We start from the raw sequence: 25965 nt of genomic DNA, 5'->3' as shown, positions 1-25965 counted from the left end.
AATTGTTAATCATACAAAAGTAGCAAAAAAGTCTTTAAAATAAAACGTTGATATTTATGATTATTACCATGAATTGCATAGGTCCAATAGTATCGATTAAAAATCATAATGTTTTTGAAATAAGACTGCTTTACTCATCAAGGCGGCATTTTTTTGATCCAAAAATAAGGTAAAAATAGTAATATGGTGAAATTGTTACAATTTAAACAGTTTTTAACTGTTTTTGTGTTAAACTGTAACATTTGAACTGTTTTCTATTCTAATAGGCTATACTTTACAATGTAATTTATGAATTTGCTTGAAAAAAACTGATCTGACAGGACAGCCTCCCTTTTAATGAGATTGTGTGTTTTCATAAATATTGAGGACTATATGATCAGTTGCATTTAATAATTCACATGTAGTGTTTTTCCCTGCTATCCATAGCCAGTGTTTTGAAAAGATCTGCAACACACCAGTTGAGAACCACTGCCTTGGAAAAAAAAATATTAAAGTTTTAAAATATTCATTTATAACAATAGCTATTATTTAAATAGCTTAAATGGATAAGTCACCCAAAAAATGAATTAATTTACTCACCCTCAACTTGTACGAATTTCTTTCTTCTGCTGAACACAAAAGAATGTGGGTAACCAAACAGTTGATGGACCCCATTGACTTCCATTGTATCCCCCCCCCCCCAGAAGAAATAAACTCATACAGGTTTGGAACAACTTGAGGGTCAGTAAATGATGACAGAATTAAAAATTTTGGGTGAACTATCTCTTTTAACCATTTTTACAATAAACCAAATTCATGGAAGATAACAGAGAGTTTATTCTATAACTAACCATATGCATGCTGCTTGCTGCCTTTACCTATGTTCTTCTTTTTCTTTCTTTTTTTTTTCCATCCCTGTGCTTGTTTTATGTTTTATGATCTGAATCACTTCCCTCCACCTCGTCTCAAACGTTCACATCCAGAGTCCAGGCCCAAAACTCCCACAACCCTTAAACTCCTCTCTCCTCCCTCTCCACAGCCCGTCCCTAAACTCCTCTCTCACCCTCTCTCTCCATCCGTCCCCTGTCTATTCAAACTCTAAACTGTTGCCATCTGCTCTTTTCTCTCTCTCTCTCTCTCTCTCTCTCTCTCTCTCTCTCTCTCTCTCTCTCTCTCTCTCGCTCTCTCTCTTGCACTTTCCTTGGTCTTTCAGCAGTACATCATTTCTTCCCTCGAATGATTTTTTTTATCCTGAGCTCAAACCAATAATCCTCCCTCTCCCTCACGCCCCTCACCCCACTCCCTCTCTCTCTCTCTCTCTCTCTCTCTTCCTCTCTGCTCCATTCATTCAGGAGAGTTCGGGGAGGTGTGTCGAGGCCGACTCAAACAGCCTGGCAGAAAGGAAGCCACCGTGGCCATCAAGACGCTGAAGGCAGGATACACTGAGCGCCAAAGACGGGACTTTCTTAGCGAGGCCAGTATCATGGGCCAGTTTGACCATCCCAACGTCATCCACTTGGAAGGAGTTCTGACTAGGAGTTGTCCCGTGCTTATTGTCACAGAGTTCATGGAGAACGGAGCGCTCGACTCCTTTCTTAGAGTAAGACTGAGATCATATTTGATGCAAAACCATTTTTACTCCATTAGCCTTACTTATTTACTTTACTTTAAAATACATTCCTGGTCTTATTGTGAAGAGATTCCTCAGCATCGGGAGCTGAGCCCATGGGCATTTTAGACATCATTAGCGTGGCCCGGCTAAGTTATCAAGGTTAATGTTTTTCTAACCCTGTTAAATTTGCCCACTGGTACATTTCACAAAAATATATTAAATATATTGTTAAAACTGCAGCCATTATTTATCGTAATGCATAACACACTCTCTTCTGGAGCTGATAAAGTCCACAATCAAATGTATGCTGCTTTAATAAGTAAATGTGTGTTGATACAAATGCAAACATATAGAATATGATTTCATTACATCACATATTCATTTTTAACTGGTAATAGTAACAACAATAGTAAGTAAAATAAAAAAAACGATGAAATATAAAAGTTAATAAAAGAAGCCATCTAAACATAATGTTGATTATAAAATAAATAAATAAACTTTCCAGCTCATTTTAACCCTTGTATTGTTGTCATTGGTTCATTGTCTTGATTGTTCACAGGTGTTCCTTGTTAGTCATTAGTCTCTCTGTGTGTGTGTGTGTGTGTGTGTGTGTGTGTGTGTGTGTGTGTGTGTGTGTGTGTGTGTGTGTGTGTGTGTGTGTGTGTGTGTGTGTGTGTGTGTGTATATATATGTACACACACAGAGACTAATGACTAACAAGGAACACCTGTGAACAATCAAGACATTGAACCAATGACAGCATGGCAAACAGGAAATACGACTATGACTATTTACAAAATAAAAGACATGAAACATGAACAAAACCCAAAACAAACCGTGACACCTTTTACCTGTACTCAAATTGGGAAATTGCATTTTGAATGACTGTGTCAGTTTTGGCTGATAAGCAAGTGGCCAGTGCTGTGCATAAAACATATAACCTTAGCTAAGACTTTCTTACTGTAACTAAACATAGAAAATATATATAAATCGATATAATGTAATGAATGTTGATGTTTTTCCCCACGGTCCATGTCTTTGAGGCCCTGTTCTACACAATCGTGTTGCATTGCTAGCTTGCGATCTAGATGGGGTGTTAAAATACATCAATCGCATATTAAATCAAGTTCCATTGCAATAAAAAAAAAAATTGCTGCAGTGCATATATTAAAAAGAATGAGAGAAAAAGACTCAGTGTTAAAAAAAAAACAAGCTGGAAAGAACAAACGCAGCTTTTGGAAAACCTTCAGGGCTTCGCCTAGTCACACCCCTGGTGGTAAGAAAAAAGTTTGGCTTCATAATCTTTCATCAAAATTTAATAACTTGTTCAATCAATTCCCGATGGATCAAATCAAGTCCAACTGAATATTCTGCTTCAGTCTGAAATACATCACTGTACTTTACAAAACTTCCCTTGCATGAATCTGTGGCCAGACTGTCAGTAATAACTTTTTTTGTGCTGACAGGGGAATTTGATAACTCCTTAGCATTAAACACTTATTCATGGTTCTTTAGACAGAACCTTGCTTCACTTGTGTCAACATCTGGCTTTTAAAAAAATCGTTAAAAATACCCAAGTAATCTACCGTCTTTATGTAATCCCTCAGCTGAGTTTCTACAGAAACACTTGATAAACTGTTTGAACTCCAGAACCTTAACCAACCCATGCAGTCAATGCAGAACACTGAGAGTTTCGACATCCAGAGGTGGGATAGTCTCGCTCTATCTGAGCACCAGCCGATGAACTTAAAGCACATGCACCCAACCAGCCCGGCATCTTCCTACAGCACAGCCTGTACTCGCACAAAGTCCAGCCAGGGACACGAGCACACTCATTTCCACACATACACACAAACACGCTTCTAAAAATATCCGTAGGAACAAGCTTTGGCATGATTCATCTTCAACTTTAGAAGAAGATAAAAAAGCATCAACATCAGAATCTTGTAGCAGAATGTTTATCGTCATTGGAGCCAAACCAAGCGAGACTGGCTACAGACGGGATGATGTCCTTTTGCTTCGAGGCTTAACATGAACCATGTGCTATTTGTGAACAGTAGACTTGATAATTTCCCATCAGAGGTTTCTTCAGCAGAAGAACTGTAGAATTAAAGTACATTTTTATATTGACATAAATCTGAAGATCGATGATTTTTTGTACAAAAGTATGTATGTACATATACATATACATATATATATATACAGTGTATACTTGCAACCTAGGAAAACACATCATGGCCAAGATCTTGACCAAAAATTTATGCACATCTTGATGGAAATAACATCACAACCTTTTATTTCCGTCAAGAGGTGCATCAATTTTTGGTCAGGATCTTGTATTGACAATGCAATAGTCCATCACTCTGTGAAGTCTCCTCCAGCACATCCCAAAGACTTCCAATGAATTTAAGGTCTGGACTCAGTGATACCAATTCCTGTGTGAAAACTATTCCTCATGCTCCTCCCAACCATTCTTTTCCAATTTGATCCTGATGAATCTTGACATTGTCATCCTGGAATATGGCCATGATGTGTCTTCCTACATGATTGTTTAAGAAATGAAAAGCTACACACTTCAAAGATCTTATAAGATCTGTTGCCAAACATATAACATGCTAGAAACATAATAACTGCAATAATTATCCAATCATAGACTCTTAAGCATTTGAATTGTTTTTTTTGTTTTTTGGGGGTTTTTTTGGCCAGGCAGTGTGTTCTCACTATTAATTAACTATTAACTATGATTTTTGCCTCAACAAACTCCTAATTACTACTTATTAATAGTTAGTAATAGTTAGTTAATCCTGTTATTGGGTAGGATTAAGGGATGTAGAATATGATCATGCAGAATAAGGCATTAATATGTGCTTTATAAGTACTAATAAGCAACTAGTTAATAGTGAGAATTGGACTCTAAATGAAAGTGGTTACCCACTGTTTTATCTCTGCTGTCTGTGATCCTATCAGAACAGACTGCGACCCACCAGAGCATTTCAGTTTTTCTCTATTCAGAATATGAAAATCAAAACATGTGGTTTTGATATTCTATGTGAAGTCTGTAATTGAGTTATGCTTTTAAGTATTCAGCGCTTTTGCAAAGGAAATTGTTCCATTAGGATTAGCTATTGTGGAGTTCTGTCTTCATAGCATTGGCATCCCGATGCCGCAAGTGTATTAGTCCGACGGCACTGTCAAAATCAGGCTGATTGGAACGAGTAGAACCGGGGTGGTTTCATGTTTACATCTGTTAATGTCACTCTTCCTCTTTTATTGCACTGTTTCCCGCTCAGCTGAACGACGGCAGGTTTACCGTAACGCAGCTGGTTGGCATGTTGAGGGGGATCGCGGCTGGCATGAAGTATCTGTCCGACATGAACTACGTCCATCGTGACCTGGCTGCTCGCAATGTGCTCGTCAACAGCAACCTGGTGTGCAAAGTGTCCGATTTTGGCCTCTCTCGCTTTTTAGATGATAACTCATCGGACCCCACCTACACCAGCTCATTGGTGAGTTCAGATAAGGTCTGCTCTTTTTATGTAATAATATAAAGGTAATAATGAAATATCCTTGTTCCAACAAATCCTCCAATCCCCACTAAGCCGTTATTGTGGCTTATCTTAGTGGCTTAAGTGTATTGTCTGTACAAATTAGTAGTCAGTACATGGCTAAAGGAAAGAGCTCTTGCCTTTATTGATAATAAAGTAATTATATAATTGTATTTAATTTCATTTAAACAAAAAGCACATAACTGGTACTTATAATTTACATAAGTAAAGTAAATGATTAAGGAGGACATTAAAAATTCTTCATAACAGAGAGATATCAATTTCCTTCATATGTCTGTACAAACTGCTACACTGTAAAAAATGTATTGTTGGTTTAACTTAAAAAAGTAAGTTACCTGGTTGCCTTAAAATTTTGAGTTCATTGAAAATAAAAAATTGAGTTAATACAACAAAGAGATTGGTTTAATAACTAGAAACTCAAAATATTATGTATCTGAACCACATTAATTATCTAAGTTGATTTGACAAAAGATTAAAAGTTGTGATGACCAAATCATGAAAATATATTTTTTTACAGTGTAGATGATAGTATAAAATCTTTTTTTTTTCAACGACATGTGAACGTGATTTCACCAAGTAAAACATGTTCCTCACTGTGAAAGAAGTTGCTTGGATGATTAAGTAATTTCAACTTAAATTACATTAAATTGACTTAAATTTGTTGAATCTTGTATAACTTATAAAATAAAGTAGAAAATTGCTTAACTTATTTTGATGAGTTAAAGCAATGTAAAAACTAATGTTGTCATGACTTATTGATCATATGATTTTTTTACAACATTCAAATCAACCAATCAGATTTTAGGGACAAGTTTACAGTCAAGTTCAGACTTACAACCAGGGTTAGGTGCTTATACATAAGTGTTATTCACATATTTTTCCCTCTGATTTTAGGGAAAACTTATGGTTAGGGTTAGGACTACATTTTCAGACAGGAATGTTGTTCCAGGATCAACAAAATATGTTGATCCAGGAATATGTTTTACTTGCAAAATCACGATGACCTTATAGCATAGATGACGATGCTATGCATTTGGGTTATCATCATGGTATAAATTTTCAATACCATGGTACACCATGATACTGAAAGATTACTGTATTTAATAACCTGGTTACTTTTGGGTTTCTATGCTGTGGTGTTTATGCACTTTATAAACGTCCAAAAACCACGTTATTTGGTATTTTTTGTTAGCATATTAACCTAAAAGACCCTATAAAATAATTGTTGTGGATTTTAGTCCATGTCTGTTAGCTTTGAGGGACTTCAGAGAACATTTTATCCAGGTGCCAGACAGAAATGTAAGCGATATCTGCGCTTCACAGATACAGTGTGTATTAACATTTGATAAGAACAGCCTTGACCATCAGAATCGGAAGTACAGATGGCATGCTTGATATGTGGAAGAAGCCTGTCTCTATCTCTGTCTGTTGGAAACATATGGAAGTAGTCAGTACAGTACGGCTTGTTCAATGTGTCCGACATGATAGGCGACAGATAAGGGAATTGAATGTCTAGAATCCCTTTAAATTCCTTTCAGTTTATTTTCGAGTAAACATTTGTGTCATTTCTGGGCATGCTAGTATTAGTAGATGTGAAGATTTAGTGCTAGCATGCTAGTTTAGCTCGTAATTGGCTTGGATTAGTGTATTGATTAGCTTCCCTGTTCACGTTGTCTGTTTCGTGGACAGATCAAACCGTTGTGTTTAAATTTAGAACGCTGCCATCTTATTTTTACTGGTTTTCATCTTAGATTAATGAACCCAGCGATGGTGCCCTGTGGGGAGAAAGCTGTGAGTTTGGGCCGAGTCTTCGCTCTAATTAGGCAGCTGAAGACTCCAGCCATGTCATTGCTTTTAAAGTCTGTGTTTGGATTTAATGGCTTCTCTGCGTGCATGTGTGTTATCATGTAGGGGGGGAAAATCCCAATCCGCTGGACCGCTCCCGAGGCGATCGCCTTTAGGAAGTTCACCTCTGCCAGTGATGTGTGGAGCTACGGCATTGTGATGTGGGAGGTCATGTCCTTCGGCGAGCGGCCTTACTGGGACATGAGCAATCAAGATGTATGTCAACTTTTTAATGTCATTATATATATTTTGTCAAAATTTTGTATATATAAATACACACATATGCATGTATATATTTAAGAAAAGTGTTATTTATATATAAAATATTTGTATTTATAATATATAATATAAATTATGTATAAATTATATATATATATATATATACATGCAAATATTTCTTAAATATATACATGCATGTGTGTGTATTTATATATACAAAATAATTATACACAGTACACACACATATATTATGTAAACACACTTTTATTTTGGATGGGATTAACCCCGATAAATCATTGCCCAGCACTAATTATGTTATTTTTATTATTATTAATTATTATTTATTTATTTATTGAAAAGCACATACCTTTGGCCAAATTAAATAATTAAGCAGGGAAATAAGTATTTATGCTTTTAAGTTTTTTTTGGATTCTCCATTATTCTCAATGGCGATTCTCATATTCAAGCTGATTTAAATGTAAAAATCAAGTTGTGTTACAGGATTTATTACTGTAAAATAAATACTGTAACATTAATGTTTTATGTAAATCAGCACAAATAAAAGGTAGGACAAAATATACTATAACTATACTAAATACGCTTCACATTTTGAATAAGATAAGAATGACATTTTTTTGCATTACGTTAATGAGAGTGGTTTGTATAAATATATAAGTTAATTGTATTTCATTTTTTAATGAGCATTTTGTTTTTGTGGTGAAATATGACCCAGACAGTTTCATGAGATCCATCCTTTCACACTAATAATATTGTTAAAATACATGTTTTTTATCCTCTTTTATTATACTGTTTACTGTCTCTATTCTGTGCAATAGCTTTTGTTGTTTTGTCTATCCCTCAAGCACAATTCTGAGATGATCTTATGAAGGTTTTTTTAAACCCTATTAGTCTTTATTATGGTTTAACTATAAATAAAACTCTGCATATATACTGCGGAGTTTGTCCTCATGCAGAAGGACAGTGTAACTGCTCTGTCTGTTGATGCTGTAGGTAATGAACGCAGTGGAGCAGGACTACAGGCTGCCTCCTCCCATGGACTGCCCTGCAGTGCTGCACCAGCTCATGCTGGAGTGCTGGGTGAAGGAGCGGAACATGAGGCCACGCTTCGGACAGATCGTCAGCACACTTGACAAGCTCCTCCGCAACGCCGCAAGCCTCAAAGTGCTTACCAGTACACACTCAGGGTGAGCAGAGAACAGCCAGATTGGACACGGGTCAATTCTGGCTTTGACATACAGGAAAAAGACGGATCTTTCTGCTGAAATGTAGTTTGTGAAATCACAATTGGCAGAGCGAATGGGAAAGAGTGCGTCGTTACTGCTAATTCGTCATATTGTCAGAATATTATTGATAGCACGGCATTTTACCCCACACTGTGATTCTGTTATTTTAAAAAATTATTAGAGAAGAATGCATTGCTAATTTTTAATGTCTCAAGATACATAGTGAAGTTTTGTGCGGAAGCTTGTTTCTGAGTGGTATAAAACATTTTTAAAAATGAAGTAACTAAAAAATGTAACTATAAAAATGAAGGTTAAAATATATATTTTTTAAAAGTATGAGGTGTAGTCACTAAAGGTGAAATAAAAAATAAAAAAAATGTTGCACTTGTAATATATATAGTCACATTGTGAGACGTAAAGTCGCAATTAAGCCAATTGCAAGACAATCACATTGTGAGTTTTATAATGCCATGCACCAGTTGCAGTTGTGAGATAAAGTTGAAATTACAAGAAATAAAAGACAATCTGCGTCACAATGTGAGATGTAAAATGCCAAGTCGGAATTGTTTGACATAGTCACTTTGGACAATATAAAATTTTAATTTCAAGAACTAGTCACAATGGCATAACAAAGTCACATTTTGAGCTTTAAAAATTAAATGATGTTTTTATTAACAAAGTTCGGGTGGAGCACGTTCAGATAATCAAACCTAATTAGACACGAGTGGAGCACACTCAGTTAATCAACCCAATCAACGAGTTAAGAGGTGTGTATATATACAGCAAACTTACCTCCGTTCGTTGACAGTTTAACAGCATCCCTCCACCACCCCATCTCTTCTAGTCCTAAATACTCTTACAACAACGGGGGGGAGTACTCTGGGTTCGGGCAAAATTTCCGAGCTCGGAGCCCTCCCCCCGGACAGCACGCCAAATACGCATAATCTTTACTCTGTTTAATTGATGTAAGTGTGAACTCGTGAAACTCTAATTGGCGAGCCTGATGGGAACGCAGCCTTGTGACTTTTACGTCATTAACTACATGGCACAAGCTGATTGGTTCCTGTTGCATCTGCAGCCAATGAGCTTGCTGCTCAACGTTTAAATAGTTGATGCGTGTTTGCTTCAAAGTTCCTCTGAAACCCTCCACCTCCCCCAGCTCCACCTGTATAGATCTGCTACTGGTAACTTCATATATGCTATTTGTGCCACAGCAGCATGTTTGTGTGTGTATTGGCAGTAGCAACTCTGTACTTGCTCTACAGCAGTAGCAACGTAGCAGATCTATTCCACCCAGACCAATATGTCATATCCATAACCATGATAAACTCTTTAGAGAGTTGTCATTATGATAGAATGACATTTACTTTAAATAAAGTTGCAATTGTGAGATATAGTCACAATTGCCTTTTTATTTATTTTTTTCTTGCAGAAACAGACAGAATAGAAACGGTAACATACAGTGAGGGTAATGGGAAATGTTCGTTCATATTGCGATCTCTGCCGTTTGATTGATCATAGTAAATCTAAGCACAATTTGTGCCATTACTGAGATCTCTACGTGAGAAGATGTGAGATTACTAGCGAGATACATCTGAGAAGCAGGAGACTTTGCTCTCCATTCCATCTCATTGCAGTCTAGGAGAAATAATTGAGATATTAAAAAGAGATCTCTCTTCCCTGCGGGTAAAGCACAAGCTGAATTTTTAAACTGAATATGTGCAGCAATAGCTATCCCCATAAGCTAACCCCTCCCCACGCCTCACAATGCAAATCATTATTTACCGTATAGGGCTTAAGCCCCCCACCCACCACCCACCACCCCCCACCCAACTCTTCACGATAAGCAGTTTCAACCACATAAATTATCCAGCAAATAAATGCAATCTATAACACTGCTGAGTCTTAGTCAAAATAAGCACGCTCATTTGACTTGTGTTTGTGAATGCGCTGCTTTCGCCTAAATCGCTGTGAACCGCGCCGTTTTGGGAACGGAGTAACGGCTGACTTACACACAGTGCAGTGCCCTTTCCTCTTCGCTGGCTGCTGTGTCTGCTCACTGGGGAAGCTGGTTCAGTTCAGACTAGGCAAGCGGAGGTGGCGAACAGAGCTTAATAAGGGAGATGGAGGAGATGCTAAAAGAGAGCAATGACTTTAATTAGTCGTCTAATGAGCTTTTTAATGTGCCGGCAGTGGAGCCTCGTGTCCAGCGGTCGAGTGCGTGTGCGTGTGCCTCCGCGTGACGCCGCATGCTGATGGCCTGTGTATGATTCATTTATGTTTGCATCTGTATGCACGAGCAGCGCTGGCCGGGCTGTTGACATGTCATGATCCAATCTCCAGAGACAGCTGTGTGTCTCTGTGCGTGATTACTATCCTCGTTTGAATGAGAGCATACACATTTTGGTCTTCTTTTATTGGAAATTTAAGGAATACTTTACCCCAAAATGAAAACACTGTCATTGCTTACTCTCATGTTGTTCCAAAACTACATGGTGTCATGGTAACGCTTTATTTTATAGTACTTGGTACATGTTATGCTTACTAATACTAATAACATTAAATTAGGCATTCATACAAGCAATTGAAATAACCATAAACCTTATAGTGATTACAATAATATAACCCAGTACTTATTTGTGGAATTACACTTTGACAAGGACACCTTCAAATCAAGCAACCACAGCAATTGTTTTAGCTGTAACTAGACATTTTGAAGAATCTTTATGTAGCTCTTTCCACTCCATCTGGAATTAAGTTGAGAATGGAAATTCCAATTCAATTCCTAAATTTGAACTGAAATTGCAAACAGAATTGAAATATGAATTTGATTGTAATGTATTTATAATGAAATATATATAATTTTTTAACAAAGATAGATGAAATCCTTAAGTGCTGTCACATGTCAGTGTTTCCTGCATTAGCTGATTTTTGCTTTGTTTTTCCCTCTCTATAGTGATCTCTGTCGAATTGGCGGGACCCTGCCGGGCCACCAAAGGAAGAGTATAGAAGATGCACAAGACATGAAACAACAAATGAGCCAAACTCTTCCCATAAGGGTTTGACTGATTAAAAAAAAAACACCTGCTGAGCCTCCAGGCTAGCATCAAAATCCCATTTGAAGAGCAAACCTGACTGGGACAATCCATAAAGCCCATGGAAAATTACTGGAACCGACTATTGCTTGAAGAGCCAATGGAAAACCTGTATACAATTTGGGACAGTGTCGCACCTCTCCCAAGGAGCCTGTGGAAAACTACAGCGTGTCCAATGGAAAAGTGTATCAGCCTGTGTATGGAGCACCTGGAGAGTGCTGGGAAAACACAGCACATGTTAATTGGAATTCTGTATGATGGCGCCTCAGGCAATCGTCTTTCTTCTTTCCCTCCCTTTTGTCATGACTTTCTCGTGTTTACACAGACTTCTCATTACATGGATTAAATTGGCGACATTTCTACTTCTCAGGTTCAGTTTGCATGTGTGCATGTGTTTCTCTAATGGCAAAAAAAAAAAAAACGATCACTCTCTTCCTTAACTCAAATCCCTTCCATTCTTCCTCTCATTTGCCGAGGCCACAAACGATGAGACGGACTTAAGAATTATAAGCTAACTGTAATAATGTTTAAAATATGTATTAAATGTAAGCCGTTCGATGTTGGCTTGAGGGTATTTTGCCGCTCTATTTCCCTGAAAGACTTGTTTCTTCTGATCTTTTCTTCATATTGAAGAAAGGAAAAGAGAGTGGAACACATGAAAGTTTCAAACTGGGCAGGATGGACTCAAACTGTAACTTTCAGAAAGAGACGAGGAAATGTTCAAAGAATGGAAAATCCTTTAAGCGCGAGCTGACTTTAAAGAAGTGGATTGTTACGATTCAAGACAGGTGTTTTATTTACCTCCGTTGTATTTTGTCTTCCATGACACGCTCTTGAGAAATTGCTCTACGTGGAGGACTTCGGACTGTGAATTCCCGTTTCCTCTGCTGGTGAGAGAAGGGGAATTGTGATCCGTATGTATGTGTGTTTGTGTGTGTGTGTGTGTGTGTGTGGGTGTACAGTATGCTCATGTGTGCTTGATTGAGCCGGTCGAGCTCTACAGCTTTACATGCATGCCATATTCAAAACTCAAACCTATCTGAGAGGGGAGATGACAACATGTCGACTTGAGAGCTGTTGTTTGATGAATATTCCACTTATTTTAATTCAGTCTGTTCAAATATGCATAACTGTGTAAATAAATGCCTCATAAGAACTGAAGAGTCATCAACATGATTATAACGGCTAATTTATGAGACCCATGACACCTACATGAAATGTTCCAATCTACTAAATTCATTGTTTAGTGCAACAAAATGCTACATTGCCGGGTTTTGTTTCACACTCTATTGCACATGCATTAATTGACAATGATCAAATGACAATTTCCCTAAAATATCACCTCTCTCATACGAAGCATTAGGAAGTCAAGTTCACTTTAGTGAATCAGTTTGTTCAGGCGTTTCATTTAAATTTATCCAGGCGAATGACTCCCTGCACAGAGGATTTTAGCTATATAATGAATTATTTTACTATCCATCAATTTTATTATTATTAATTAAAGGTAGGGTAGGCAATTTTGGACAGGCAAGCAATAGCAAGCTAGCTTTGAAAGCATAAGATCCCACCCTCCCTTCAGAGCCTCTCCAAAGCCACTCCTCCAAAACACATGAACGGGCACAGCAGATTCTGCAAAGCGTTACGAGGCAAAAGAAGGAGTTACATTAACTCATGTATCAAAGCACATACCATTACAATAATAATGAATGTAAACAACTTGCAGAGCTCTAGTTGTACCACCTGACTGCTGCAGATTCATTTCGCCGTTGATAGTCTTGACACAGAACAGCTCCAGGAAGAACATTGCGGGTTGCCATCTCGTAATTACGGTAACTGAATTCGGACTGAATGCAATGATTGGACGAACATTTTTTGGTCCTGAGACTTCCACAGAAGATATATGTACATGTTTTAAAATTTAGACCACTTCTATTATTGATTGCTATCAGGGTGTGAAGAGAGTTTCAGCCAGTATAATAAAGCGTGTTTATTAAACAAATTGCCTACCCTACCTTTAATGTATGTATTTATGTATTTGTGTATTATAAGTATTGTTAATAACTGTTAATATAATATATTATTAGTAGGGTTTCATTAATATTGCAATTGGTATTCAACATTTGAACAGGATTTCTTATATGAAATTTATATTGTTTATTATTATGTTTAAATTGATATGTTATCATACTTTATCTACTCTAATATTCTACTTTTTGATACTTTTTCAAGAGTAGCTTGACTGTAGTTTAGCTACTTTTAATTATGAGTCAGTTTTATTTTGACAGTCTAATTTCATTGAAGATGCCTTAACACTGCCAACATAATGCCATTCCATGTGCGAATTGATGTCCAACATCCAATTATCCACAAGTTCGCCTGATAAAGTATAATCCCACGAATCGCCAGCACTTATTTCTTTACGAGCAGACTTGGAAGGCAGTTTGTCAGCATGATCAGAGCTTCTCTATCTCTTGTGTATCTCCCTGATTTCCCAAGTCAGATCTCCCTCCGCGGCAAAGCTCCGCATTCCCCACGATGCACAAAAGCACGTTTGATCTTTCCAATTACGCCGGCCGCTCTGTGCAAGCCTGCAGATCGGAGAGAACAGCTTGGCAGCAGAATTGGTTGCACATCAGGCTCTTTTACTGGCGGAGTTATTCGCCCAAAGGTTGAGATCCGCGTATCTGCCTTTGCTGCTGCCTCATCAAGAGAGAGGAATTGTTTGGGCCAAACGTGCAGTAATAATCACAATGCGTGAACTCTCATTAAGATGGTGGAGGGTTTTGTGTGTGGGAGGTTGTGTGTTTGTGTTTATTTGTGTGTATCTGTGAAAGAGGAAGGGAGAGTGTTAGTGTGGGCGGTGAAAATACAGTAGCTTTGTTCCAAAACCTAGTGAGCCGCCTCAATGTCTACTGCCTACATAAGCAGCTACCTTAATCATCTTCCTGACGGTCATGGAAGCTCATGAGTGATCAGTGCAGACAACAATGAACTAAATTTAAACAAACAGTATTCCACACAGTAGTAGAGCTCGATTTGCACCTGATTTCAATGGTTACATGTTAGCATGTTGTTAAGCTAAACACTCTGAAAGTCATAACCTTACATGTAACCCTTACAAAATGCTTGTAGGTAGCAACTCTACATGTATGCTCTACAAACAGCATTTTGAATGGGATACACGCCATTTATTTCAATGGTTCATGTTAGCATGTTGCTAAGCATCCTCACGGATGCTACAGAACGCTCTACATAGGCAGCAACACTGCAGGACTCGACTTGCCATTGGTTTTAATGGTTTCATGTTAGCATGTTGCTAAGCTAATAAGCATAATAATACAGAAATTCATTACCACAACTTATTAATTTGTTCCCTCATTTTAGGAAAATTGTAGCCAGTTCTTGTTTTCGTTAAATGGTTGTAACCTACTAATTTGATTCCTCGCTTAAATTTTGTTAATTTCATTTAAGTTACGTAATCGGTTTATCCTCACAACTATGTTCCTTTTTTAGAAAGAAATGGTCTCCGCTGGGATTTCCAGTCAGGATTTAGACCGTATCATAGTACTGAGACAGCTCTCATTAGAGTTACAAATTATTTGCTGTTACCATCCGATCATCTCTATTAGTGTTACTGGATTTGTACTGCTTTTGACACTATCAACCACAACATTTTTTTTTAATAGACTCGAAAATTATGTTGGCATTAGTGGAATTGCATTAGCATTGTTCAAATCATTCTTATCTGACCGTTATCAGCTTGTAGCAGTAAATGAAGAGATGTCATATTGATCATAAGTTCAGTATGGAGTACTGCAAGGCTCAGTACTAGGATCGTTGCTGTTGCTACCCTTGGGAGATTAATCTGGATATATTTGAAAACAGTTTTTTATTACATTTTATGTATGTGCAGTAAGATGATTTAAATGCTCTCTGACATTATTGTAGATGGAGAGTGCTTTGAAACAAAAAACGTTATTTTCAAATGTATCCGGAATACTTTAAATGTAGCCTCAGTTAACTTAAACGAGAGAGCGAATTAGTAAACTGTGGCCATTATTTAATTAAAATGAGGGTAAAAAAAATATAAAACATGGCCACGAATTAACAAATTGTGGGAACTAATTCTCTACTTTTTTTTCTGCAGGGCTCCCTATAACCTTAAATTACTCTGAAGTATTTTAATAAATACTTTTCGTATTTGCTGAAACAAGTTTATTTATAATCTGCATTTTCTTATTTCATATTGGATTTATTAATCACTACCCTTGCTGAAGTGCATTCTGGGAATACTTTCTCTGCTGCTTTAGAATTTGGCCAAAATTAGAAATCAAATGATGCAGCATAATTAAGACTGGAATTAAGGTTTGGAACAGTCTTCACATCAGGAGCATATCCATGATGCCTTAGAATGCTGCCACCAAAGTTTCAGAACAGAGTAAGCGTGCAAGTTTGTGCGGGGGAAAGGAAGATTCAGACAGACGGGCTGAGAGTGTGTTAGCATCTGTGTTTGAGAGAAAGATAGCAAAAGAGAGTGAATGGTGGAGTGTAACTGCGCTGAAGACTCGGGGGGTTGTCAGAGACACATCACGGCATGCTGCAGAAGTTGCATCGAACGTATAACTAACGTTCTCTTGGCGCGTGTGTAAGTGGAAGCTGTCAAGACGTGCTTCTTGACTGTCGGCTCAGGCTCGAAATTCCAATTAGATGGACATGGCAGATTCGGCGTATACCGGACGGAAAACAGCTCGCAGTACGGTCTCACTACAGATGTAGGAGGATGTGCTGACCTCTTTCAATTTAAGTGGGTTTTACACTGGTGACAACTTGATTTTTCAATTTTCTGAAGAAAATGGGAGTGGTGCTTTCTGTGCAAAACAAGCTGCCATGATGCTAAAGCACTGCTATGCAGTTGCTAAGGTGTTTTGAGTCGTTGATATGCTATTGAGAATTGGTTGCTAGGCCTGTCTGGATGGTTGCTAGGTGGTCTCTATGATATTCTAGTCTCTGAATATGGCTTGGGTCTCTCCTTCAATTTAGATCTAAAAGATTATTTTTAGAAGAAAAAAAACAGCACACCTCTACTAAATAATCTACATGATTTGAGGTATCATTCATGTCTTTTCCACAAATAGTGTGGAATGAATTACACAACAAAGTTTAATACTTAGGGTTAGGGGTTTAGAATATGCCTATAAATGTATGCGCAATAATAACAGTGATGTTTTTTACCCTAGCAAATACTGCAAATTACAATTCTGTGCACTGCTTCAGTGGCGCTGTGTAATTTTCTGTAGCATCGCATCTCTCTTCATGGATTAGATGATCTTGCTTAGAGACCATTTTGCCCCATTGATTTCCTCCCACATACACGCGGGAGCAACACTGTGACACCATCACACCATCTACTGACATGCATGCTCCTTCACAAGTGTTTATCCAGCGACTACATGACAAGAGGTGTCGGAACAGGCGGAGGTGTAGATATGAACGCGCTGTTGATTTGTACTTGTTTATTTAATAACCACACACAAGAATTACATGGTTGTTATCTGCCACCCATGTAAAGGTGAATACAGTGTCCCTTGTTAAAACTAAGAATGAACACGGAAGTATTGCATCAATTTATGTGGGTAACAAAAATGACAACCTAGTGATGGCAATGAAACTGAACTTGAATGGCATGTTTATAGCTGCCCAACAAGCCTCTAGACAGAGCTGAAAATATTTAAGACAACATGAAATAGCATTTGCAATGTAGGGAGGGACTAGATTATATATCCATGGTGACATTTATTGGATTGTAAAAATGGAAACTTATATACAATCAGACCTGAATGTGAGATTATAGTCAATTGTAGGTGGCACTGCGATGTCTCTGATTGGAGTCCCGGTTGAGCCAGTTGGCCTTTCTGTGTGGGGTATCTATATGTTTTTCCTGTTGGCATGGGGATCTCCTACAATTCAAAGACATGCCGGACAGGTGGAGACACTAAATGGGAGTGTTTGAAGAAGCATTTTCTTTGGGATATGGAACCTGGGATGTGGTCAGGACGTTTATTTTGGCAGCAATGGAAACGCCAGCACCTAAGAACACTAGGCAAAAATAGCTGGTAACACTTCAGAATGCTGTTCCTTCATTAATGAACAACTACACAGGAACAAATGAGTAACGTACTATTAATATTCTAGTAATTACTATTAACTGACAAGAAACTCTAATTAACAAATTAGTAAGTAATAGCGCTCAGTTGAATGTGGTAGTTCATTATTAGCTAATCAGTAACTACTATTTTTCATACCTCACTGAAGACTACTATAATTAACATGAATAATGCATAATTTATAATAAAAGGTAACAGTAACCCACTAGTAATGACGCAAGTGTTACTACATCCTTCAAAAGGAACTACTAATTATTTGGATCAGTATTCTAAAGTGAAAAACATGATAACTACCTAATATTGACTGAAGTCATTGTAAGCTTTTGAGATTTTTGTAAGATTTTGAATAGTAATTCCTTCTGATGGATTTGGTAACGCTTTAGTCATTACTGGTGTGTTTCCATGATCTTCACTTTATAATACTGATCCAAATAATTAGCAGTTCCTTTAGAAGGATGTAGTAACACTTGATTTATTCATATAAATATTATATCATATATTATTAATATTAATTATGAACCTGTATATATGTGGTGTTTTGTAAAGGATATATTAGGTACGAGCCGAGAGACATGTATTGCACTACTTCCAACTTTATTCTCACTTCTTCAACAACCTACACATCACGTCCACCCCTACTCACGGTGCACTCTAGCGCCAGAACAGTATGAGTTTTTTTATTTATTTATTTATTTTTTTTATTTGTACAGTTCACACGTTGGTATTCATCTCTCAAAGTCTTTTAACCACTGAGGTGGGTTTCGGACCCTGGGGGTGCGTCTAGGGCCTGGTTCTTGCCCAACATGCACCTTCTCGGTCACATCCAGTGTAGTCTCATTGTTCTCACTGATGCAAGCTAGAGCCTCCTTTGAGAAACGCGCCAGCTTTGAAGCATTCCATTTCCGACCATCGCTGAGAAGGTAAGTATATGGTCCAACCTTCTTTATGACTGTCAGAGGTTCTGTGTATTTGGATGACCCCTTGTAGACATGTTCCGGTCTCCGGACTCGCACAACATCGTTCACTTGGAAGGTGGGCACTTTTGCTCCTCGCTTTCTGTCTGTGTACTTCTTGCTGTTTTGTTGATTTTTTTTCACCGTTTCTTTGACTTGCTTGTGTGATGTAATTTTGTGTGAAACAGGAATGATGTTCAGTTTTGTGCGCATCTTCCTATTTCTCAACAACTCAAATGGAGTAGCTCCTGTAGTAGCATGCGGTGTAGCACGGTAAATCTGTAAGAACACTGTCACTGCTTGTTTCCACGGCTTGTGTGCTCTTTCTGCCGTCTGGAGACACTCTTTTAATACCCGATTAAATCTCTCAATCACTCCATTGGCTCTTGGGTAGTAGACGCTGGAGCGCAGATGCTTTATCTCTCTCTCAGAAAGGTTGCAAATTCATGGGAAGTAAATTGACATCCATTGTCAGAGACCAGATAGGTCGGATTTCCTTCACAACTGAACACTGTAGCTAAAAAACGGGTAATCACCTCTGTTGTGACTGTAGAGGCGAATGCTACTTCTGGCCATTTGCTGTAATAGTCTGTGAGAGTGATGGCATAACGACAGTCCCATGTAGCACGCTCGAAAGGACCGGTTATGTCAATGGCCACCTTTTCCCACGGTCCATCTGGCAGTCTCTTCCCAGGGAGAGTGAACCAGAGTGTATTGAACCGGTGCCTCATCTCAGTGGATGAAGCCGACTCTAGACGCGGTTATCTAGACTTCGGCCTTCAAAGCTCTCGTTTGAATATTTGCTCCTCCCCGATTTGCGCGTCGACTCTAGACGCGGCCTCCCTCCGGGGAAAGCAGGCCGCGTTGAACCTCGGGAGACTCAGCTTGGCCCGTCTGAAAACGGATGTCCGCAGCAGGGGGTGGCCGCGGGACAGTGGCAGGTGGGGAGTTTGACTTGGGCGGTACACCTGTCAAACGGTAACGCAGGTGTCCTAAGGCGAGCTCAGGGAGGACAGAAACCTCCCGAGGAGCAGAAGGGCAAAAGCTCGCTTGAAGTTTCAACTTTGACCGGGCGTAACTCCAAAAAAATAAGCCGAGTTGGGGCTCCACACTCTGGGCGTGGGGGGAGTATGGAGCCCAGAGTATGGAGCCCCAACTCGGCTTCATCCACTGAGATGAGGCGCCGGTTCAATACACTCTGGTTCACTCTCGACCAGCTTTGACCGGGCGTATCTCCGAAAGTAAGCCGAGTCGGAGCTCCATACTCCGACGGATGTAAGTGGTGCAGGTGCAATCTTCACTGTTTTGTCATTGTATTGGCATGACACACATGAAGCTATCTTACTCTGTACATATTTGTCCATTTGTGGCCACCAATACAGTTCTCGCGGTCTCTGTTTAGTGCGCACCACTCCCTGGTGCCCCTCATGTGCCAGGTCTACCACTTTGGATCTCAGTGATTTAGGCACGATCAAATGGTCAGTACCTCTCATGACAAGTGCTTTGTCTACAGCCAGTTCGTCTCGTACATTGAAGTATGAAGCCAGCTCATTTGTTACGTACTTTCTGCATTTTGGCCAGCCTTTCTGTATTTGCTGTCGCAATTGAGTCAATTCGGGACACGTGTCACATGCGGCGGTGAACTCCGACAAGGATATGGCATGTAAAGACTCCAAGAAAACAGTTGCTACTATGTCCGGTTCCACCTCCGTTTCTCCTGTGGTAGGCAGTGGAAGCCTGGACAGGCAGTCGGCTGTCACATTCAGTTTCCCAGGGCGGTAAGCAACATCATATGTAAAACAAAGTAGTCTTGCAGACCACCTCGCAATTCGCAGTCCAGCACGGCCAGCACCCCTGGATGTGAGCAGGGTAGTAAGTGCTTGATGATCTGTGCGTAACACAAAATGATGTCCCCATAAATATGTTCTCCACCTTTCTACTGCCCAAACGCATGCCAGTGCTTCACGTTCCACAGTGGAATATTTCCTTTCAGCCGGAGAAAGTGTTCTGGATGCAAACGCCACGACTCTCTCTGTGTTATCTGACTGAATTTGGCTAAGTACACCCCCTAGGCCATAATCAGAGGTGTCTGTAGTTACATATATAGGCAGCTCAGCGTCGTATAGTGCTAGGGCAGGGCTACCAACGATCAGTCTCTTAATGTCTGTAAAACTATGCTCAGCCTCAGCAGTCCAGTGGAACTGACGTTCTGTAGACTCCCTGAGTGTTTGGCGTAGCGGTTCAACAACAGTAGAAAAATCCGGAATAAATTTACTGTACCATGATGCCAGCCCCAAGAAGGATCGCAGGGAGGATGCGTCATGTGGAGCAGGTGCATTGGCCACAGCTTTGATCTGATCTTGATCTGGGTGAAGCCCTTCTTTCAATATGGTGTGGCCTAGGAACCGCAATGAAGTCTGGTTGAGTTTGTACTTCTGCATGTTAAGTTTAAGTCCTGCCTCGTTAAAGGCATGCAGCACTCTCCGTAGGCTGTCATCATGTTGCTGTTGTGTGGTTCCATCACAAATCACATCATCCAGATATGCCTGTACACCTGGTATGCCTGCTAGTATTGTCGTCATCATCTTCTGAAAAGTTGACGGAGCTGAAGCAAGGCCAAATGGGACACGGCAGAAACGGAAAAGTCCATCGTGTGTAATAAATGCGGTCATATCATGGCTGTCTGGATGCAGTAACATTTGATGGTAAGCAGAGGCCAGGTCAATGGTAGAAAAGACTGTGGCTCCTCTCAGTTCAGAGAATAACTTGTCCATGTGTGGTAACGGGTGACAGTCACTGACAATGGCTTTTTTAGGTTCCCTGAGGTCAACACACATGCACAGTTTCCCTCCATCTTTTCTCCGCATCACCACTATCGGAGAGACCCATGGAGATGCGTCAATGCGTTCTATGTTGCCCTTTTCCTGTAGGTCTTTGAGCTCATCACTTACGGCCTACCTCACCGAGAAGGGAAGTCTTCTGAGTTTTTGTTGTATTGGCACAGCCTCAGGTTTGGGTTGAATTTTGTGCACAAATCCCTTTGCACAGCCAATCTCCTGTACCTGGATCTCAGGTGCACTCTGTAGTATTGTGATTAGGTGCCCTCTGTGCAGTAGGACCATCCGAGCTGTCAGCTGTCACAACTTTTGTGCCCTCAATACGCATGTGCAATGCCATAACTAGATCAAGCCCTAATAGCGCAGTGCCTGACTTTACCACTATGAATGAGCCTGTAGTAGAATGCCCATCATGATTAACTATGGCATTCATACACCCTTTAACGGGTATTTTCTCCCTTGAATATGTGAACAGGTTCACTGTAGGCTCAGAAAGTTCACATGTAGGAAAAAGGGTCTGATAAGTGCTCTCTGGAATAATAGAGACTGATGAACCTGTGTCTACTATTAGTTCAATGTCATGACAATGACCATTTGCATTCACTTGCACAGTACAGAGAATTTTATCTTGCACAGTATCAGTCATATAAAGCACAGTCAGTTCGTTTATCACTATTTCACGCACCTCCTTTTGTCCAGATCGACACATTTTGGAAAAATGTCCCACTTTTCCACATGAATTGCACGTCACTTTAGCAGCAGGGCATGAAGGTTTATTTGCTAAGTGGCTGGTGGATCCACAACGGTAGCATGAGCGGCGACTAGTTGTATGCGTCATTGATGAAGCAGATGTCTTTTGTTCTTTTTGGCGGGCCTTCCTTTGCTGTTTATGTATGGCTCTCACCGACGCAGTCGCCATTGAGGCGGCATTCGCAGCACTGTCGGAGAGAACGCCCACATTCCGTAGCCCCGCCTCAATCTGCAGAGCCAGCGAAGTAGCTTTAGCCAGCGTCAGATCCGCTTCTAACAAAAGTCTGTCTCGTACGCGTGTATTGGCAACACGCTCTATCAGTTGATCTCGAAGCATTTGCTCCTCCATATCACCAAACTCACACAGTGCAGCCAATTCTCGCAATGAGGCTAGATACTGATTTATCGACTCATCTGGTCGCTGTGCCCTCTGGCGAAATTTGTGACGTTCCGCAATCACATTTACTTTAGGAACGAAGTGATTTCTAAGTCCATCCACTGCAGTAGCATATGTAGTACCTGTATCTGGTAGTGCGTAGAACAATCTTTGTCCCTCAGTGCCAAGTGCATGGAGAAGAACAGCACGCTTTCTTGCCTCGGGCCACTTCTCCCCGTTGGCATCTATTACTAACAAATAGTTCTCGAACATTTTCAGCCATGTAGGGAAGGGAATAGTAGGTTCGCCTGGGCAAGGCATGAACGGTGTAGGTAAAGGCACATTAATAGCCATCCTTGTCGCCAAAATGTGGTGTTTTGTAAAGGATATATTAGGTTATATATTATATTATATATTAGGATATATTAGGAGAGACATGTATTGCACTACTTCCAACTTTATTCTCACTTCTTCAACAACCTACACATCACGTCCACCCCTACTCACGGTGCACTCTAGCGCCCTCAGTGTTCAGTTATTAATAGGACACAACAATATAGTAGTTTTTAGTAGTTTTCAGTGAGGAATGAAAAATAGTAGTTACTGATTAGCTAATAGTGAACTACCTCATTCAACTGAGCACTATTACTTACTAATTCGTTAATCAGAGTTTTAACTTGTTAGTTAATAGTAGTTACTAGAATGTTAATAATGCATTTCTCATTTGTTCCTGTGTAGTTGTTCATTAATGAAGGAACAGTATTCTAAAGTGTTACCAAAATAGCTATTTGGCTATTGGTTATCATTAATTACCCTTCCCACACAGCCTTGATGACATCAGCTGTTGTTTGATGAAAGATTACAAAGACAAAGATTTTTTTTTTTATTAGAATTGCCTGCACTGAAGAATCACACAATAAGACCAGGAATGTGTGTGAAGAATGTAAATAGGGTCCATTTTGATTCATGTTGACTTGAAGCGTTCCATTACACCTTCACATCACAACCTTCTTTTTGAAGCACAGCCTGTGCATGCCTCAACCTTTCGTCAAACACTTCTCAGACTATTACTGTGAACGTCAAGCGCACCTAAACCTGCATTGTTTGAGTCTTCGGGGCACAGGGGGAGCTGACCTGAGACCAGGCTTTAAAGGCACATTTAATGCCTGTCATTTATATTTATAGGGCACTTTGACTTAAACACCTAGTGAAGCGCTGCAGCCTTTCACTGTCCGGCTGAATGACTGAGTAACTTTCACCTTAGAAGGGCGACATCCCTCAGTGTGGACTTTAAAGTGCTAGCAGAGGGGCTTTCAGGGGCCAGATAAAGACTTTCTTACTACACTAAAGCGGAGTTGAATTTTTGGAAAGCACAAAGCACAGATTAGAGTCCCTCTGTTTGCCGATAGGATTGGGGAGGTTCGGGACCCCCCAATGGTGTTCCTGCCAGCAAAAGCCAGATTGTAAATCAGAGGAGAGAAGCAAAGAGAAGCAGGAATAAAGAACCAGCTGGAAGCTCATACATTATCCCTGACGTCAACATACAGTAAGGATATAGGCCTGTGGAAAGCACAGTGGGTTCTTTTCGGTGGCCTAATAGGCACACCAGGTCTCAGAGACCAGCCGAAAAGACCACCCAGCTCAATTTGTATCGACTTTAAGAAAGTAAAGTGGCCCTCGTAGAAAATCCTGAGAAAATCCACGCCACATTCCTTTGAGTTTTCCTCCTCCGCCGGCTGCATTTTTCCTCCTCATTTCGCTTGTGCCTTATTCTCTCCATCCGAGCTGTGAAATGACATTTGCCACCTGAGTCATTCAGACAGAGATGGACCAGATACTCCCTTTCGATGAAGTCATGCCAATGACCCTTGTCCCTCCCCCACCTTCCATTTGTGCTCTTATCCTCGCCTTCAGCAGAGATATAAATAGCATCCGCTCCTGCCTTAGTTTGTTTTTCCGGCAGTTGCAAGAATGGTCTATAATACATATACCTTGATATATGGATGCTGTCATATAGGCTCTGTTCCAAAACATTGTGAGCTGCCCTTATAGACAGTATCCTAAATGCCACTGAACCTCGTAAGTGACTCATTTAGAACACCTTACATAGACAGCCACACAAACAGCGCTCGGTTAGTGATTTTAATGGATTTTGACATTAGCATGTTGCTAAGCTAATGTTGTGATTCCCTCATAAGCAGAAAATACATACAGTATTGTAAAACATTGAATAACATTACTTTTAAATGATACTTTTCAGTATTTATTGAAATACAAAGATTTATTTATACTTTGGATTTTTCGCTGAGTTTGTTGCAATGCATTCTGGGATTGTCTTCTTTTGATTTCACTGAAGACAAGGCTCTAATGATATGATACTCTAATAAGCATGTGAATAAATATTTGGTCAAATAACTATTTCTAATCAGTACTTTTTACTACTGAATGATATTTATAATCTGTTGTCTTGCTTGCAATCTTGTTGTTGTTATTGTTTTACTAAGCTTATTGCATTGCATTCTCTGTAAAGGAAACATGGCATTCTGCATAGAATACACCTAAAATATGTTAAGTATATGGAGCAGGGATTTTAGGTAAATCGTGGCCATGCTGTACAAATTTCTTCCCTCCTTGTAACTACACTGTAGCCATATTCTAACTACATTAAAATAAGGAAACAATTAATTACAGTGTCGATTTACCTCTTAATTAGTGACCATAATGTCTATTTTTTTTAATCGCATGTCTTGTTCTCCATCGGACTCCATGAGACTTCCTGTCAGGAGTGCGCCCTGTGGCCTTATACAGTTGAAAGACTATGTGTTGGAAAAACCAAACTCTAAATATCTAGTGTGAACACATGTGATCAACACATGCAAACTAGACAGTTTTATCCTTGTCCAGTGTCTGCGTTATTTCTCTCCAGAAGTTATTAGAAAAAAATATCTTGGTTATATACTCTTAAATCTCTTAAACCTCTCACACAGGAACTTGTCACTGCAGAGATTGAATGCTTGTCAATGTGGATTTCTCCAGGATTTTGTTGTTCTGTTGTTCCGTTTCTTTTTCGACTGTGAAACAACGGCCCAGGCTAGTGTTGACACTTTGTGGACAAACAACTTAGTCAAAAAAATTCAAGGCGCATGTGTGAGTATGCACATAGTATGCATGGTTAGAAATATCGGGCTGTGCTTTATTTGGAGGATGGAAATGACTTCTTTTGAAGCACCAGCACACCCAAAAAAAGGAGGCGTCATATGCATTGCATTTTGTGGCAAAGACTGATGAGAGAAAACATGCATGGCTTGCATCGCTAAAGTTAAGA

General features: G+C 39.6%; 1 protein-coding gene across 1 annotated transcript in view; it reads left to right on the top strand.

The window, feature by feature from the left end:
* The window catches only part of ephb3a (eph receptor B3a), a 32436-nt gene extending 19720 nt beyond the window's left edge, over window positions 1-12716 (top strand). Inside the window, exons 12-16 of the mRNA XM_084120443.1 lie at window positions 1332-1579; window positions 4882-5097; window positions 7069-7218; window positions 8233-8426; window positions 11422-12716. Coding sequence (XP_083976569.1) covers window positions 1332-1579; window positions 4882-5097; window positions 7069-7218; window positions 8233-8426; window positions 11422-11530 — 917 coding nt within the window. The 3' untranslated portion in view covers window positions 11531-12716. The remainder of the gene's footprint in view (window positions 1-1331; window positions 1580-4881; window positions 5098-7068; window positions 7219-8232; window positions 8427-11421) is intronic.
* The last annotated feature ends 13249 nt before the right edge of the window (window positions 12717-25965 follow it).

Source organism: Abramis brama, assembly GCF_963993115.1.
Source record: "Abramis brama genome assembly, chromosome: 7".
Classification (NCBI taxonomy): Eukaryota; Metazoa; Chordata; class Actinopteri; order Cypriniformes; family Leuciscidae; genus Abramis; species Abramis brama.
This window is presented reverse-complemented; position numbering and strand designations above follow the sequence as displayed.